We start from the raw sequence: 15,766 nt of genomic DNA on the forward strand, positions 1-15,766 counted from the left end.
GTTACCTCCTTCACAAAAGTCTAGGCCAAGGCGCGGAGTTCGCCCTGGCTGAGCTTCGAGGCACCAATCAGGCGCTGGGCCTCTTCCTGGAAGATCTCCTTGATCTTGGCTGCGTCCTTGACGTTGTTGAGCTTGCTCGTCAATGCCGCCAGCTCCTCGTGATCCTGCTTGGTGATGATGAGGTCCACGTCGGCCAGAGCAGCATCGACTTGGGATGCGGGCGCTTCACCATCACCGTGGAAGTAGTTGGCGTCCTTGGCTGCACCACGCACCACACGCTTGTTCTTCTTTGCCGCATTCTTCGCAGCTTCCTTGGCCTTCTTTGTGTCGGCCTTTGCCGCCTTCTCAGCTGCCTCCTTCTCAGCAGCAGCCTTGGCCTCCTCAGCCTTCCTCTTCTCAGCCTCTTCTGCCTCTCGCTTCTGAGCAGCCTCCTTTTCGAGACGGCGCTTGTTCTTCTGTGCGTGCTCGGCTTGACGGAACTTCTTGATACGCTCATCGAGAGCAAGGCAGTCGTCGACCAAGTGCCTCAGACGGGCAGTGTCCTCAGTCTTCTTCTTGCGACGGGCGGCCTGGTTCTTACGCTCAACGTGACGCTTCTGGTCGCGGTTTTCGTTGTCGTCTGGTACATCCTCGTCAAGGTATTCGAATGATCTCCAGCTGTCAAAGTTGTACCAGAAGTTGTAGAAGTGCTCAACCTCCTCCTTGGTGCTGTTCTCGTTACCGAGCTTGGGTACCGGTTGCTGGTTGGAGAAGCGCCCCTCAGCCTCGAAAACTTTGCCCCAGAGTTTGTAGAAGTTGCCCTTTTGCGTCTCCTTCTTCGATGGTGGCTCAACCTCGGCGGCCTCGTCGACAGAGTCGAATTGCCTCCTCTTGACAGGGTCGGACAGGACTTCGTGGGCCTTCTGGATACACTTGAAGAATTGGTCGTCTTCGGTGCCGCCCTTGGCTGCCTTCTTGTCGGGGTGATGCTTGAGCACCTTCCTGCGGTGTGCGCGCTTGATCTGGTCGTCGGTTGCGCGCCATCGGTAGCGGGTTATACCAAGCACAGCGTAATGATCTTGAGACTGCATGCCATGTTAGTATAGTGTAATCCAGGAACATCCTTAGCAATTCTTACCTTCCAGTCCTTTGCCTCACGCTGCAGCATCAGAGGGTCCTCAGGCTCGTCAACATCATCGGGATCCTCCTCCTCAACGCTCTTGACATTGGCCTGGGCCTGGATGCGGTCGTCTTCGGAGAAAGTGCGCTTGTGACGCTTCTACATGGGAGAATTAGTATTGATGTTGTGTGGCTCGGCGATATTGAACATACTCTGCGGGCATAGGCCAAGAAGTGTGGGCCGACAGGCTCAATGTTGCGGTCGTTGGCTTCACTCAACTGGCCGATGGCCTTGAAGTCCTTCTCACCAGCCCAACCTTCGGGCAGGACCGGGAGGGGGAGTGCAATCTCCACGTTTGCCATTGTTGTTATGGTGATGGTGATGGTGGTGGTGGGGGAGGCCAGGCTGGGGGAGAAAAAGTTCGGATTCGGGGCAGCCCTGGCTGTGGCGCTAGTTTACCGAACGCTGATCCTAGCGCATCGCCTGAATCCCAGCCGCAATGGACACCCCAGAACGTGTCCGGATACTCTAGTGCTCGCCCATGGTCCTGCATCCGACATTCGATTAACAAGCCTGTTTGGTGTCTTTTCTTGCATGTCTTATTATCCTTCTTTGTAAAACAACTTCATCATGTTCCAGGTGCCCACATCACTCCCAGAGCTATAACATCGCCAGGCTGACTTGAGACACAGCGCATTCGAGGGGCAATAGACGCGATTGCTGAGGAACAGGCCCGCCAGAAAGCCGCCCAGCAAGCCGCCCAGCAGACCAGACCTTCGCGATCCAATTCGGCTACAGCACGGCGCTCTAATTCCCGTAATCTATCGCCCTCGAAACGAACAGCACGATCCAAAGATGGCGACAGCAGCAAAGCCGCGCCCGCTGGAAAGGGCCCCGATCCCTCTGAATTCGACCCGGACTTTGTCATAGGCGAGGACGAGGAACAGCCAAGCCGAGCTGCCACACCACGCCCTAAGAAAAAGGCGCCAGCAGCAGATGCCACGACCGAGAACGGCGACGATAAGAAGGAGGAGGCGCAGGTCGCAGAAGGGGAGGCGCAGGTGGAGGCAGAGGCGCAAGAGAAACCGGAACAACCACCGGAAATCCCCCCAGAGGTCAAGCTGCGGCTCCGTAGATTGGACAAACTGGAGCCCAAGTACACTGGTGAGTGGTACCTTCGTCCGAATGCGCTGATTCCTTTCAAGCCACATGTCGTGAGCAGGGGACGCAGCCAGCACCTACATCATGCGCATGTACCCTCAAGACTTTCCTGGCTGCACTATTCTTTCCAAATCCGCCACCTGCTCCCTCTTTGACCGCAAAGTTTGTCACACAAGGTACGCGAAGCTAACCTGGAAATCAGAGTTACTCCGGTCGTACCGCATCGCACACGCTAGGGTTGGCGCAATCGAGGCGTTTGAGAGTTCTCTGCGCGAATACACTCCTCTTACTTCTATCAGCGATGCCAGCGCCTTTGTGGAATACTTAGGTCAACTGAACGTCAAAAGCGACATGCTTATGGAAGAGCTCAAGCGTGTATCTAGGGAGCGTGATGAGCTCAACAAGAAGCTCGAGGATGCCGAGAAACGCGCAAAGGAGGCGTCTGAAGAGGTGGAAACACTCAAATCGCAGGCGCAAACAAGCAAGGAGAATGAGCAAGACAGCTCCACAACGCAGACCGATTCAGCTACACCCTCGTTGCCATCAAAAGAACCCAAGCAGACAGACACCACTGGAGAAGGCGAAGACTTCTTCTCGTACGACAGCGAATTACCTCGTGTGCAAGCGCAACTACAAGAGACCGAGGCAAAAGTGGAGAAGCTCGAAGAGGAAAACAAGTCGCTCAAGAACGAACTTTCGACGGCACAGGAATCAGCACAATCCTTTATGCAGAATCTGGAGACGACGACTAATGATCTGAACACGTTCAAGGACACGCATCAGCGCCTGCAGCGCGAGGCGGATGAGCGTGAAAAGGAGCTGAATGGTAGCATTGAGGAGCTCAAGGCAAAGGTCACTAGCGCAGAAGAGGAGCTCGAAAAGCACAAGGAGTCGCATGGTGAGAATGAAAAAACCATCAGTGGTCTCAAGAAGAAGCTCGAGGCCACGACCAAGGAGTTGGAAGACTTGCACGCTGAGAAGGGAGAGAAGATTGTGGAAGAGGACCAAGTCGAATCTTTGGAGCGTCGCATTGAGGAGCTAGACAACGAGCTCTCGCAACTGCGCGACAAGCATGCAAAGAGTGAGAAGAAGAACGAGACGATGAGCAGCTTGCTTGATAAGGTGCGCGAACAGCTGAAGGCGGCGGAATCTAAGCGTGACAGCGCTTTGGTTAAACTCGAGCAGGCTAAGCACGATCTTGAGAAGAAGAATCTTGAGAAGGCGGATGCCAAGCCAGCATCTATCAAGGTAGAACCGGCGCCCCCATCTCCAGCACTACCTTCTCCGGCAGCACCGCTCAGTGCATCTGCCAAGAAGAGGAATCGCAACAAGAACAAGAAGAAGGGTGCAAAGGGGTCGGAGGGAACTGGAGCCGTGACTCCCGAAGCGACACCAAGCGAGGCAGGAGACAACGACGGGCTGCTCAGTCCTCGGGACGCAGAGTTTTCGCCGTCGCAACTGGAGGAGGCACTGAAGAATGTGGCACAGCTCAAGTCAGATCTGGAGGAAAAGACGGCGGAGATTGAGAAGCTTCAGGATGAAGTTTCGGAGAAGACGTCGTCGATTGAGTTGCTCAAGAAGAAGGCAAAGGACCAAGAAGATATGCAGGAGGAGATTGATACACTGCGACAGGATCTCCTCGACTATGGACTTGAGCATACCGAAGCCAAAGACAAGGTCAAAGAGTTACAGGCGGAAAAGACGGCTTTGCAGGAAAATATCAGCAAGCTTGAAGGCGAGATTGCTGAATTGAAGACAGGAAAGGCAGCTCAAGAATCGTCACAGCAGGAACGAGAAGCGCTGACTGCCGAGTTTGCGGAGCTCAAGGCCAGGGCTGAATCACTGCAAACAGATCTATCGGTTGCGGAGAAGCTTGCTGCGTCTCGCTTCAAGGATCTGACGGAGATGCGAGAGGTGTTGCAAAAGGCACAGCCTGAGCTAACATCTCTGCGCAAAGAAGTCGCCGAGCTGCGAAGCACTAAAGACGAGCTGGCAACCAAGACGGGTGAAGTCCGCAAGCTAGAGGGCCGCGAGAAAGACCTCCGTTCGGAGATTGCCGAGTACAAGTCGCAATTGTCGAGCAAGGAGAGTGACATCAAATCACTCAACGACAAGATGAAGCAGGAAATCAGTCAGAAGTTGGCGCTGGAAGAGACCAACAAGAAGATCCAGCGCGATCTCAAAAACTCGGAAACAGAGCGCAAGGACGTTGTGGAAGCGCGAGACAAGCTGACCAAAGACTTGGCAAAAGCGCAAGAAGAGCTCAAGACATCTCGCAACAAGGTGCGCGACCTCGAGGACGAAGTAGCCAAAATCACGCGTGAGGTATCTGGTCTACGAGATGACATTCAACTCAAGTCAGCTCAGTATGCGAGTGCACAGGATCTCATGAACAGCATGCAAGATCAAACACAAGAGATCAGCACTCAGATGAAGGAGGTACGAGCCAAGAGCGAAAGTCTGGAAGAAGAGCTAGCCGATGCGCATCGATTGCTGAGCGAACGCGGTCGCGAAGCTGAGACGATGCGAAGACTGCTGAATGATGCGCAGGGACGAGCGGACACGCGGGTACGGGAGATGCAAGAGCGGCTCGACATTGCGATTGAAGAGCGTGAGCGGGCCGAGGAGCAGGCAAGCACGTTCAGCCGTCGTCGGGCGCGAGAGCTTGAGGAGCTGAAGCAAAAGGTGCGAGATGCAGAGCGTGCACAGGCGCGTGCTGTAGAAGACAAGGAGGATCTTGTGGCATCTGAGAAGGAGCTTCGCAAGAAGATGGAAGAGCTGGAGAAACGGGCAGCACAAGCCAGCGAGGAGGCATCCGAGGCCAAAGTGACTATGAGCCAGCTTCGAGATGCACTGGACGAGAGCGAGAAGCAGGCACACGAACTGGAGAAGGAGAAGGGAGAGCTGCGACGGGCGTTTGACGAGACGCAGAGCCGGCTGGAGAAGCTGCAGAAGTCGAGCAAGGTGAGTAGTGGCGGAGGGGTATGTGATGAGGTAGTGGGATGCACTAACACGTTGCAGACCATGTCTGACGAATTGCGAGCGGTCAAGGCACGCGTGTCGGACTCGCACGCACAGTCGTCGCGATCCTCGATTGAGTCTTCGCGGTCACGGCTGGCGTCGCCGAACCCCAACAAGGGGGCGGGAGGAGCAGTTGCAGAGGCGATTGACTATGTGTACCTGAAGAATGTACTGCTGCAGTTCCTCGAGCAGCGCGACCGCAAGTACCAGCAGCAGCTCATCCCGGTGCTGGGCATGCTGCTGCACTTTGACAAGCAGGACGAGCAGAAGTGGATGGCGGCAGTGTCGGCCAAGTAGTGTGGCAGTGATAGTGGTAGTGATGGTGATGATGACGAGGATGCGGTTCTCTGCGGTCTGACGTGCAGGAGGGTGATTTGTGCATGACGGGCAGCTGAGGTGCTGTAATGGTGCGTGTAATGGGCGAGGCACTGGGGTATGTAGCCTCGTGGGGGACCTGGGACCTGGCACTGGGAGTAGGAACCAGCATGTGAGACTAGGGAAGATGTTTGTTTGTTTTGGTTTGTTTTCTTTTTTCTTTTTTATTCATGTCAGCATAGCGAGGGCTGTTGGGCTTCTCTGGGAGTAGGGTAGGACACGACATGTATTATATGTATGTATGGCGGGGGGAGTATCAGCTTGCAGCTGGCCGCCACGGACAGGAGAGGTAATGCGGCGCATGGCTGATGGCGTGGCTGGCTCAATGCGCAATGTGTTATCCCAAGCTGCAAGTGTGTCTGTGTGTACTCTACTGGTAGTTAGTATAGTATTTGACGGCAGTCTGCGACGGGAGTGGATAGACGCCAAGCACAAGTACAGCTGGGGGGAGTCGAGTCCCAGGGCAGCCACTGCAGGCTCCTTGCCTGCAGGATTGATCAACTGGACAGATGGGTTGACTGCCGTTCCAGGTCGTGGCCTGACTGGAAAAAAATAGACTAGGGTGGTAGCAGGCGGCTGGTCTCTGGGAGGCTGGTAGTGTGGTGGTGCTGGTGGTGCTGGTGGTGCTGTTGCTTGTGAACGAGGCCGTCGACTGATGTCATAACTCGTCTCGCCTCGTCTGGCCTGCTTCTTTACCGCTTCGCTCGGCCTGCTCCATGATGCGTCCTTTTCCATCCCCAAACCAGAGAGACTACTGTGTGTCTAGCTTGCTCAAAAAAACTGTCCGACGCGGCGCTCTGCAGAAAATCGCGCGTGTCTGCACCGGATCTCCCAGCAGACGAAGCGACCTCTTGACCTGCTGTTCTGGCTGCCCTCCCCCCCCATCGCAGCCACGCTATCCAAGTCCCCCCCACCATCCCACCGCCAATCACACGCCCGTCCAGCGCCAGGCGGGCGAGGGGAGCGCTAAGCCCATTCTCCAGCAATTGAAGAAATCGCAGGGCAGTGCGACGACAGCCAGCATCGCGCCGCCCGCTGTTTCCAAGTCTCCTTCACTCTCCCTCCCTCTACCGCTCCCTCTGGCTCGTTTGCTGCCCGCAGCCCGCTCAGGCCCGCTCTCCCTGCCCCCCATCCCGTGAGCCCATGAACGCTGCCCAACGCGTCCGGAACGCCTAACCGCAACATCGCATCCCCCCAGCAACCCCCCTCCAAGTCCCAGCTCTCACAGCCCAGCCCATCCCAGCCCGTGGCGGGGGTAGAGCCACCATGAATGGCACCGACATGAAAAAGGCGGCCATCAACAAGGCCAAGCAGGTCGCGCAGGCCGCAAACAGCAACGGCGGCAAGAAGCGACGGAAGGGCCAGGACCTCAAGCCCATCATCACGGCAGAGAATCAAGGCGGCGCCCAGAATGCATCGCCCTCTGGCTCCACGGCCTCCTTTCACTACAAGTACGTCGCTGACCAGCAACCCCCCCTCCAAATCAAACCAACCCCCATCACGTCACCCTCCCGCCCGCCCCCACTGCACTTGATTTTGCTCTCTGCGCGCGCACACACACACTCACCGCACGCACGCACACTCTCTCTTTCTTTTCTCCGCATGTCATATGCCCCATGCCACTGCCGCCGCACTGCCGCAGCCCCAAACTGACCACAATAACCCCGCAGTGTGCAGAGCGCAACGTCGCCCCACAGCCAGAACAAAATGTACGGAAGCCAATTGAGCCACTCGCCAGACTCGTCGTCATCGTCGGTCGATGAGGCCGAGAACACGGCCGACGAGGAGGACTCGGAGGACTACTGCAAAGGCGGCTACCACCCAGTCCAAGTGGGCGAGGAGTACAAGGACGGCAAGTACACGATTGTGCGCAAACTCGGCTGGGGCCATTTCTCCACCGTCTGGCTGTCCAGAGACAACACCAATGGCAAGCACGTCGCCCTCAAGGTCGTCCGCTCCGCTGCGCATTACACCGAGACGGCCCTCGATGAGATCAAGCTGCTCAAAAAAGTCGTCGAAGCCAACAAAGACCACCCCGGCCGCGCACATGTCGTCAGTCTGCTCGACTCATTCAACCACAAGGGCCCCAACGGCGTCCACGTCTGCATGGTCTTTGAGGTACTGGGCGAGAATCTCCTGGGCTTGATCAAGCGATGGAACCACCGCGGCATACCCATGCCACTAGTCAAGCAAATCACAAAGCAGGTGCTCCTCGGCCTCGACTACCTCCACCGCGAGTGCGGCATCATCCACACCGATCTCAAGCCCGAGAACGTTCTTATCGAGATTGGCGACGTCGAGCAAATCGTAAAGACATATGTAAAAGAAGAGCCCACAAAGAAGGGTGGCGAAGATAGCGTTAGGAACGGCAGGCGGAGGCGAAGGACTTTGATCACAGGCAGTCAGCCACTCCCCAGTCCGCTCAACGCGAGCTTCAACCACGCTGAGCTGTCCAGCTTCCCTGGAAGCACCCAGAGCCTGAACAAGGTTATGAGCGAGGGTACAGGTAAACTTTCCCCCACGACTGTTCCGAGTCCTCCTCCTTCATCAGACGGTGTCGTAATGAGTGGTGCTCTAGCAACTCCGGCTTCTACATCGAACCTGTCCATGGCAGAACGGCTCGGCATCAAGTCGACAAACGAAGACGACGCACAGAAACAGCGAGAAAAATCTGCGTAAGTTGGCGACATGTCCTGGTGTAAACAAGTTTACTAACACTCAAATCTCAGCGACCTGCTTACCAAAGAGGTATCCAGTATCAGCCTTGACAGGCCCGCTAGCGCTTCGGGCAAATCACAGCTTGAACAGCAGGTCGAACACTCTTTCGAAACAATATCTGTCAAAATCGCAGATCTCGGAAACGCCTGTTGGGTTGGGCACCACTTTACCAACGACATCCAGACCAGGCAGTACAGATCCCCAGAAGTTATCCTGGGCGGTAAGTGGGGTGCCAGTACTGACGTTTGGAGTATGGCTGCAATGGTATGACGAGTGACCTATCAGACGCAGGCAGCCTTGCTGACAGGGATAGACATTCGAACTCATCACGGGCGACTATCTTTTTGACCCACAATCCGGCACCAAGTATGGCAAGGACGACGATCATATTGCTCAGATTATTGAACTGTTGGGAACCTTCCCCAAAGGCCTATGCATGTCCGGTAAATGGTCACAGGAAATTTTTAATCGCAAAGGCGAGCTTCGCAACATTCACAGATTACGACATTGGGCGCTGCCAGATGTTCTGCACGAAAAATACCATTTCAGCACAGAGGAGAGCAAGAAGATTGCCGACTTTTTGTTGCCCATGTTGGAATTGCTACCCGCGGATCGAGCCAATGCTGGAGGAATGGCAGGTCATGAATTCTTGAAGGACACAAAGGGAATGGAGAATGTCAACTTGAATATTCCGGTTGGTAGCAAGGGCGAGGGCATAGAGGGTTGGGCTACGGAGGTTAAGAAGACCAGGTAGACCCAAACTATGCATGTTGAGAGGCCGAGGGGTTGCCGAGGACTGAAGATGCCGATGAGCTGTGAGCAATGACGAAGAGTTTTGCAAGCTTTCCGATGCCCTGACAACTTGTCAAGGTCCGCGAGCTATGCAAAGGCCGCGAGTCGTGAGCTGGAATTCAACCAGTACCAAATCTCGCAAAGGCCGGCCGAATACAAGATTCTCGTATGCAAAGCAGCTGTGCCTAATCTCAAGGTACCATGATCTGGCTGCGAAAACGGGGTGGCCGCCTCCTTGTGCGGGCGGTACGAGCTAGCGGCGGCGGCGGCATTGCGACATGTACTTACGGCTTACTTGTGTGTTTTGGAACACGCAGCGTGAGAACAGTGTCTGGAACCCAGTGGCGAAAACGTATGAAATGGTTTGTATTTTTTTTTTTTCGTTCCTTCTTGTGCAGATTAGAGCCTTTTTTACGATTCATGAAGCGTGCAAAAGACGGATGTTTATGTTTTATCCCTCGAAGCAATGAAAAATTCACGAAGAATTAGTTATGTATAAAGTACACAGGAGATACGGGTAAAATGGGTCTAGCGATGCTAAACATAGTCCGCCTGACAGGCCCTCAGCCACACTTAGGAACAACACACGGAGACACTAGTGGATCGGGCGTCGTCATCACGAACCAAGTCAGCTTCAACACAGACCACGTGGGATGGCTGGGTGGTATTAGCTGCCAAATTCCTTCGTGTTCTTGGAGGCACCGGTGCCGAATTAAACGTCTTGTGTACGGGTACAGAGTACTAGGCACTGATTATGTGCATTGTGCGCCACCACGCTTTTTTGGTCGCTAACACACCTGGCGCTTGGGTCCAGGGGGCGACCTCGATGCGGACATGTCAAGCCCTTTGCGGACCGCACCAAGCCTGCAATGGATTCGCGCTATCCGATCAGGTGGTATACGGGATTCATGGATTCCTTTTTCTAAATTTGATGCTTGCATTGCTTCTCGGTTTCTAGACTGACGCTTTTTGTAGCCTAGTCGGCGCTAAGACCCTCTCTCTCTCTCTCTCTTATCATCTTGGGGGGGTTGGTTTCACACATATATATTCCATATGGGCTGAGCGGCTCTGTTCGGAATCCAGCATCATATCTCATATTGCCTTTTTCTCACCTCATCCTAATACGCCTCTTAATTACCTTACTTACCTTAATTACTTATATTTTTTTAATCCAAGTTCGCATATATACTTTTCTAAAAAGAAAATGTTGTTTCCTACCTCCCTACTCGTCTTGTCTGGCTTGACCTACTCTGTACTCGGTCAGACACATACAGACTGTAATCCTACCAAGAAGTGTAAGTCTCACCTTCACAGACTGAGAGAGTCTAATTTATGTCTCGCTCAAACTAACACTGTCCAGCATGTCCTGCCGCCCCAGCTCTCGATACATCATACTACAGCCGCGACTTCACCAAGGAGGGCGCCGACGATGACAACTGGAAAATGACCGCCTCAGGTGTCTCCTACAGCGACAAGGGCGCCGAATTCAAAATCTCCAAGAAAGGCGACCACCCCACCATCCAGTCCAAATGGTACATCTTCTTCGGCTCCGTCTCATTCCTTATGCGCGTAGCACCGGGCACCGGCATCGTCTCCTCGGCCATCCTCCAATCCGATGATCTCGACGAGATTGACTGGGAATGGCTAGGTGGCCAAGCCGCCGAAGTCCAAACCAACTACTTCTCCAAGGGCAACACAGCAACCTACAACCGCATGGCCAAAGCCGCGATCCCCTCTGGCAACGCCGAAACCGAGCTCCACAACTACACCATCTCGTGGACGCAAGACAGCATGCAGTGGATCATCGACGGCGGCGTGCAGCGCGAAGTCAAGTACTCTGACGTAAACTCCGCCTACGGATACCCACAAACGCCCATGAACGTGCGCATCGGCATCTGGGCGGGCGGCGACCCGGACAACTCCGAGGGCACGATTGAGTGGGCGGGCGGTCTTACGGATTTTGGAAAGGGACCGTACTCGATGGTTGTGGAGAAGGTCGAGGTTATCAATCATGCGCCGGCGAAGCAGTACCAATATGGCGATTTGAGCGGAACCTACGATAGCATTGTTGTGGATCAGAAGGGTGATGGAAGCGGTGATAAGAGCAAGTCTTCGTCTTCGTCTGCGTCTGCGTCTGCGTCGGCTTCCGCGTCTGCTTCCGCGTCAAAGTCCATGACTACTTCTGCTTCTGCTTCTGCTACCGCCAGCGCTTCTTCCTCGGCTACATCGGGTGCTAGCAGTGAGAGTGCCAGCAATGGGCCCAGCAAGACGGCGGCTGCGGCGGCAGCTGATCACGCTTCACCTTCCAGCAGTGCGCTGCCGGAATCCAACGGTGCGGGTGTTGAGAGCGTCAAGTGGAGGTACGCAGTGCTCATGGGCGCTGCTGCCATTGCATTTGCCATTTAAAAAAAGATATCCTCCAAAAAGCGAAGCGATTTTGTTTTATTTTTTGCTTGCTGCAAAACTGTATATACCGTGTTTAATACCCCATTTGAGCGTTTTGAGACGGAAGCAAAGAGAAAAGAAACAATTCAGTCTTGAATTGTTCAAGCCATTTTACTCGAAATTTCCAGCCGTGTGTCACTTTCCTGCAAATGAGACTCAAGATCATTTAAGATTAGTACGAGAAATTCGATATTTCAATCATCTGTGTTCTCACATCAGTGGGATCTAATCTCACTATTTGAACATCCGTGTCATCTTACTCATATCCCACCCCCTTCCCCCCCCCGAATTAACCCTAGCCATCTCACACACTTTTTTTCGATTAACCTTCTTACTCATCCCCATGCAAACAAAACTCTCACGATTAACTTTTCGCCATAACAGCTTATCTCTACTTTACCTATCCAGACAAAGAAAAGAAAAGAAAAGAAAAAAGAAACACGAGAGACAAAAGTAGAAAAAAGTTTTTACCCATGTACTTACTTCATAACTTATCCCCATACAAAATGATACATTCTTGGTATTTCTCATCAGCTCAACCACCCAAGCATCCACCCCCTTATCCTCCCCCACACCCGTCGTACCCCCTGTGCCTTGTCCTCCTCCTCCTCTTCTACCCCTTGCCTCTCCAAATCCACATCTACATCTACATCCACGTCCACGCCCCTAACCATCTCCCCCCCATTCCTCCTCGCACGAGCCACCATCTCTCCCTCAACCACAGAATCGCACCTCGAGCCATCACAATCCGTTTGCAGTAGCCCTACCTGTGCCTGTTCCTGTGCCGGTACCCCAGACGGACCCGCAAACTCGGGTGCAGACGGTAGCGCAGACACGTTTTTGACAAAGACCCAGAGGGCGGGGCTGGGTTCTACGGGTTGCCAGCCGCTGAGCATGATATTCGGGGTAGGGGATCTCGGTCTTTCTTGTGAGGGTTGGCGGGAGGCGTGTGGGGAAGGGGGTTTGGGGCACGACTCGGATGGCGTTTCTTCATGATGAGAGGATGGGGGGGAGGTGTGCTTCACGTTGGATTCACGCGAGGGCGATGTGTGATGGTGGGCCCATTGGCTGGTGCTTGGCCTGCTTCTAGGTATAGGAGTTGTTGGTCGAGACATGGTGGTCTTAGTTGGGTGTTGTCTTTTTTTTCCAAGTCTCGTTGTACACAACTCTCTATAACTATACCGGTGGTGGCCTCTGTTAACCTCAAGTCTGGCTTATGGTCTCTGATATTTTTGAGACATCTACTTTTGATTCACTCGGGGTTCTGTGTTTGTAGTCTCTGTAATCTCTGTAGCGCGGGAGTCGCAGATGTATCTTGGCGTGTGTTCGTAATGTCTGGATCTGCTGTGATGGTATAACGTGAATGTCCGTGAGAAAGGGAATACAGCACAAAGGAGCATCGCTTTTGTATGCTTAGACTGAATTCTTACACTGAATTCCTACACTGAAACCATGGTTGAGATTTAGGCTCCCTCATGGTAAGTCGGATGCTGCCCAAACGGAATGTCTGTAATTCAAACTACCCCCATTCTGCTTACAAAAACATGATATCTTACTTTTAACTGGCCAAACCTTTGCCAGAAATCCTCAGGTCATATCACAGTAGAACAGATGCTGTCAAACGCCGGTTGGCCCACAAATATACACAACGAATAAGGATGAACACAAAACATTAGCTATCCAGTTCAGCGACCCGATCTCGCCTTTGTTTGAGCTCTGCGCTCTTTCGCCGTTTCTATAATAGTGTTAGTATTTGCTATCAGGTCTGTGATTGAGATTGACTTACTCTCGTCGTATACCAAAAACTCATGTAGTGCACTGCCAGCGGGGACCATGGGCAGAACAGGCACCTTTTGGTCCGTCACAATCTCCAGCAGGGCTGGACCTTCGGTATCGAGCAGCCACTTGAGCGAATCCTCCAGCTCGTCGATTTTCATGCAGCGCTTGGCCTGAACACCCATGGCGTCACCGAGCTTGACAAAGTCGGCGTTACGTTGGTGAGTGTGGGAGAAACGGTCAGTGTAGAAGAGGGTTTGCCATTGTGTGACCATGCCCTGCTCCTCATTATTAAGGATAATGACCTTGACACCAATGTTAAATTCAGCCGCGGTGGAGAGTTCAGTTAGAGTCATGCTAAAGGAAGAGTCGCCGTCGATGTCGATGACTGTGCAGTCTGGTCGTGCAACCTTGGCACCAATGGCGGCTGGCAGACCATAACCCATAGTACCGAGACCACCCGAGGTGATCATGGTACGCGGGTACCGCCATCGGTAGTGCTGAGCGCACCACATTTGATGCTGACCAACACCGGTAGTAAGAATGGTTTGTTCCTTGCGATCGGCTGTGAGATCTGAAAGCTTCTCCATGACAGTCTGAGGCTTGATCAACCCATTCTCGCCCTCCTTCTCGTAAGCCCAAGGGAAGCGCTTCTTCCATTCGGCAATTTGGCCCATCCACTCGGGACGGTCATCAACCTTGTTTACTAGAGGCAGGAGCTGCTTCAAATTTGTGCCAAGATCTCCCTCAACAGCCTCAGTCGCTTGTACGACCTTGTTGATGTTCTTTGGCATAATTTCAAAGTGAATGATTCCTCCACGGCCCTCGGCTGCAGCAGCCTTGGCAGCAGGAGCGAACTTGGAGATGGCACCGGTAATGCGGTCGTCGAAACGGGCGCCAAGAGCGAGAATGAGGTCGGCTTCCTGCATAGCCATGTTGGCATAGGCTGAGCCGTGCATACCCAGCATGTGCAGGGACTTGGGGTCGAGCTCGTCGAAACCTCCGAGGCCTTGGAGAGTGGTGGTGACGGGTATGGTAACCTTTTCAGCGAGTTCCTTGAGAAGGCGAGGGCCGTCTTCTGTTTGCAAGATACCCTGGCCAGCGTAGATGACGGGCTTCTTGGCCTTGTTGATCAGGTCGGCAGATCTCCTAATGGACTGGTCCAACTGCTGCTTGCTCAATTCCCTTGCGGCAATGGTGGCGGCACTGACGGTGGTGGGGAGGGTGCTGCTCATGGGGATGGCTCTTTGGAGAACGCTAGCAGTGACATCTTTGGGCAAGTCGACAAGAACAGGTCCTGGGCGGCCGCTGGTGGCAATCTCGAAAGCCTCGTTAATTCTCCTTGGTAGCTCGGCAATGTTCTTGACGAGGACATTCCACTTTGTGCAGGGCCTTGTGATGCCGACCATATCGGCTTCCTGGAAAGCGTCTGAGCCAATTGCGCTGGTGACGACCTGACCGCAGAAAACAACGAGAGGGGTTCCGTCCATGAGGGCATCCTGCATGGGTGTGACGACATTTGTGGCGCCAGGGCCAGAGGTGACGAGGACAACACCAGGCTTGCCACTTGCGCGAGCATAACCCTCGGCCATATGGCCTGCGCCCTGTTCATGTCGTGGGAGGATAAAGTCAAAGTGTTTGGACTGGTAAATGGCATCGAAAACGGGGAGAATGGCGCCGCCCGGGTATCCAACTGTTCACGTTAGTATAATTTCAAGACAGTGGCCTAAGAAAAAAAATAAAGAATAGCGTACAGATGTGCTTGACGCCCTGACGGAGCATCATCTCGTGGAAAATCTGGCCGCCAGTCATGCCAACGAACGAGTGGTCCATTGCAGGCGAGCGGTACTGCTTCAATGGCTGGACACTGTCATAGTCGTCGCGGTTGAAGGCAGGCGATGGTCTTGAGCGCGGTTGTGATTGTGTGCCGGCGGCGGCAGTGCTCTGTGTTCGCTTTGCATCCTGGGAGGCGGCATTGGCAGTGAGGGCCTGGGCAGGCCTGCGGAAGGGCGAGACGGCAGCTTTGTGTGGTGTTGTGGAAAAGCAGCGGGTGCGGTTGAGAGCATTGATAGCTCGCGTGCGTGACTGGAGCATTATGAAGGCGGGCGTCCACGCAGGGGACGAAATACAGAGCAGCGACACTCAGAAAGAAAAGGCAAGAAGGGCAAGGGAGTGAGAAGGCGGGAGAGACGGGGTAATAATAAGCAAAAGCGTATTTGAGTCAAACCGTGTGGTCGCCGCTTGGGTCGACGGCCGGACAGAGTCGTGGCGCATCTGATGAAAAGTCAGTGGGGTCCGAGGTCGAGGCAGCGGGGGGTGTGATTGGCCCGTCCCCGCAGTTGCACCGCCTGCTGCCGAATATCGGAGCCTCCCCTGCTG

General features: G+C 54.0%; 7 protein-coding genes across 7 annotated transcripts; 3 read left to right on the forward strand and 4 right to left on the reverse strand.

The window, feature by feature from the left end:
• Nucleotides 1–20: 20 nt before the first annotated feature.
• On the reverse strand, nucleotides 21–1,461 carry COCCADRAFT_22571 (uncharacterized protein; the record flags this gene model as incomplete). Its single annotated transcript, XM_007709610.1, has 3 exons — nucleotides 21–1,064; nucleotides 1,118–1,258; nucleotides 1,312–1,461. 3 exons carry the CDS (start codon nucleotides 1,459–1,461, stop codon nucleotides 21–23), a joined length of 1,335 nt encoding a protein of 444 aa, XP_007707800.1.
• Nucleotides 1,462–4,029: 2,568 nt separating this feature from the next.
• On the reverse strand, nucleotides 4,030–4,356 carry COCCADRAFT_84554 (uncharacterized protein; the record flags this gene model as incomplete). Its single annotated transcript, XM_007709662.1, has 1 exon — nucleotides 4,030–4,356. One exon carries the CDS (start codon nucleotides 4,354–4,356, stop codon nucleotides 4,030–4,032), a length of 327 nt encoding a protein of 108 aa, XP_007707852.1.
• Nucleotides 4,357–6,375: 2,019 nt separating this feature from the next.
• COCCADRAFT_84553 (uncharacterized protein) lies at nucleotides 6,376–6,795 on the forward strand (the record flags this gene model as incomplete). The annotated part of the gene is made up of 1 exon (XM_007709663.1): nucleotides 6,376–6,795. One exon carries the CDS (start codon nucleotides 6,376–6,378, stop codon nucleotides 6,793–6,795), a length of 420 nt encoding a protein of 139 aa, XP_007707853.1.
• A 127-nt stretch (nucleotides 6,796–6,922) lies between these two features.
• COCCADRAFT_84332 (uncharacterized protein) lies at nucleotides 6,923–9,128 on the forward strand (the record flags this gene model as incomplete). Its single annotated transcript, XM_007709664.1, has 4 exons — nucleotides 6,923–7,107; nucleotides 7,327–8,331; nucleotides 8,386–8,638; nucleotides 8,688–9,128. The coding sequence occupies 4 exons, from the start codon at nucleotides 6,923–6,925 to the stop codon at nucleotides 9,126–9,128; spliced, it is 1,884 nt and encodes a 627-aa protein (XP_007707854.1).
• Nucleotides 9,129–10,370: 1,242 nt separating this feature from the next.
• Nucleotides 10,371–11,572, forward strand: COCCADRAFT_22574 (glycoside hydrolase family 16 protein; the record flags this gene model as incomplete). Its single annotated transcript, XM_007709611.1, has 2 exons — nucleotides 10,371–10,461; nucleotides 10,527–11,572. 2 exons carry the CDS (start codon nucleotides 10,371–10,373, stop codon nucleotides 11,570–11,572), a joined length of 1,137 nt encoding a protein of 378 aa, XP_007707801.1.
• A 569-nt stretch (nucleotides 11,573–12,141) lies between these two features.
• COCCADRAFT_22575 (uncharacterized protein) lies at nucleotides 12,142–12,726 on the reverse strand (the record flags this gene model as incomplete). The annotated part of the gene is made up of 1 exon (XM_007709612.1): nucleotides 12,142–12,726. The coding sequence occupies one exon, from the start codon at nucleotides 12,724–12,726 to the stop codon at nucleotides 12,142–12,144; it is 585 nt and encodes a 194-aa protein (XP_007707802.1).
• A 570-nt stretch (nucleotides 12,727–13,296) lies between these two features.
• On the reverse strand, nucleotides 13,297–15,481 carry COCCADRAFT_84345 (uncharacterized protein; the record flags this gene model as incomplete). Its single annotated transcript, XM_007709665.1, has 3 exons — nucleotides 13,297–13,346; nucleotides 13,398–15,080; nucleotides 15,142–15,481. 3 exons carry the CDS (start codon nucleotides 15,479–15,481, stop codon nucleotides 13,297–13,299), a joined length of 2,073 nt encoding a protein of 690 aa, XP_007707855.1.
• Between the last annotated feature and the right edge of the window lie 285 nt (nucleotides 15,482–15,766).

The sequence above is a fragment of the Bipolaris zeicola genome, assembly GCF_000523435.1.
Source record: "Bipolaris zeicola 26-R-13 unplaced genomic scaffold scaffold_10, whole genome shotgun sequence".
NCBI lineage: Eukaryota > Fungi > Ascomycota > Dothideomycetes > Pleosporales > Pleosporaceae > Bipolaris > Bipolaris zeicola.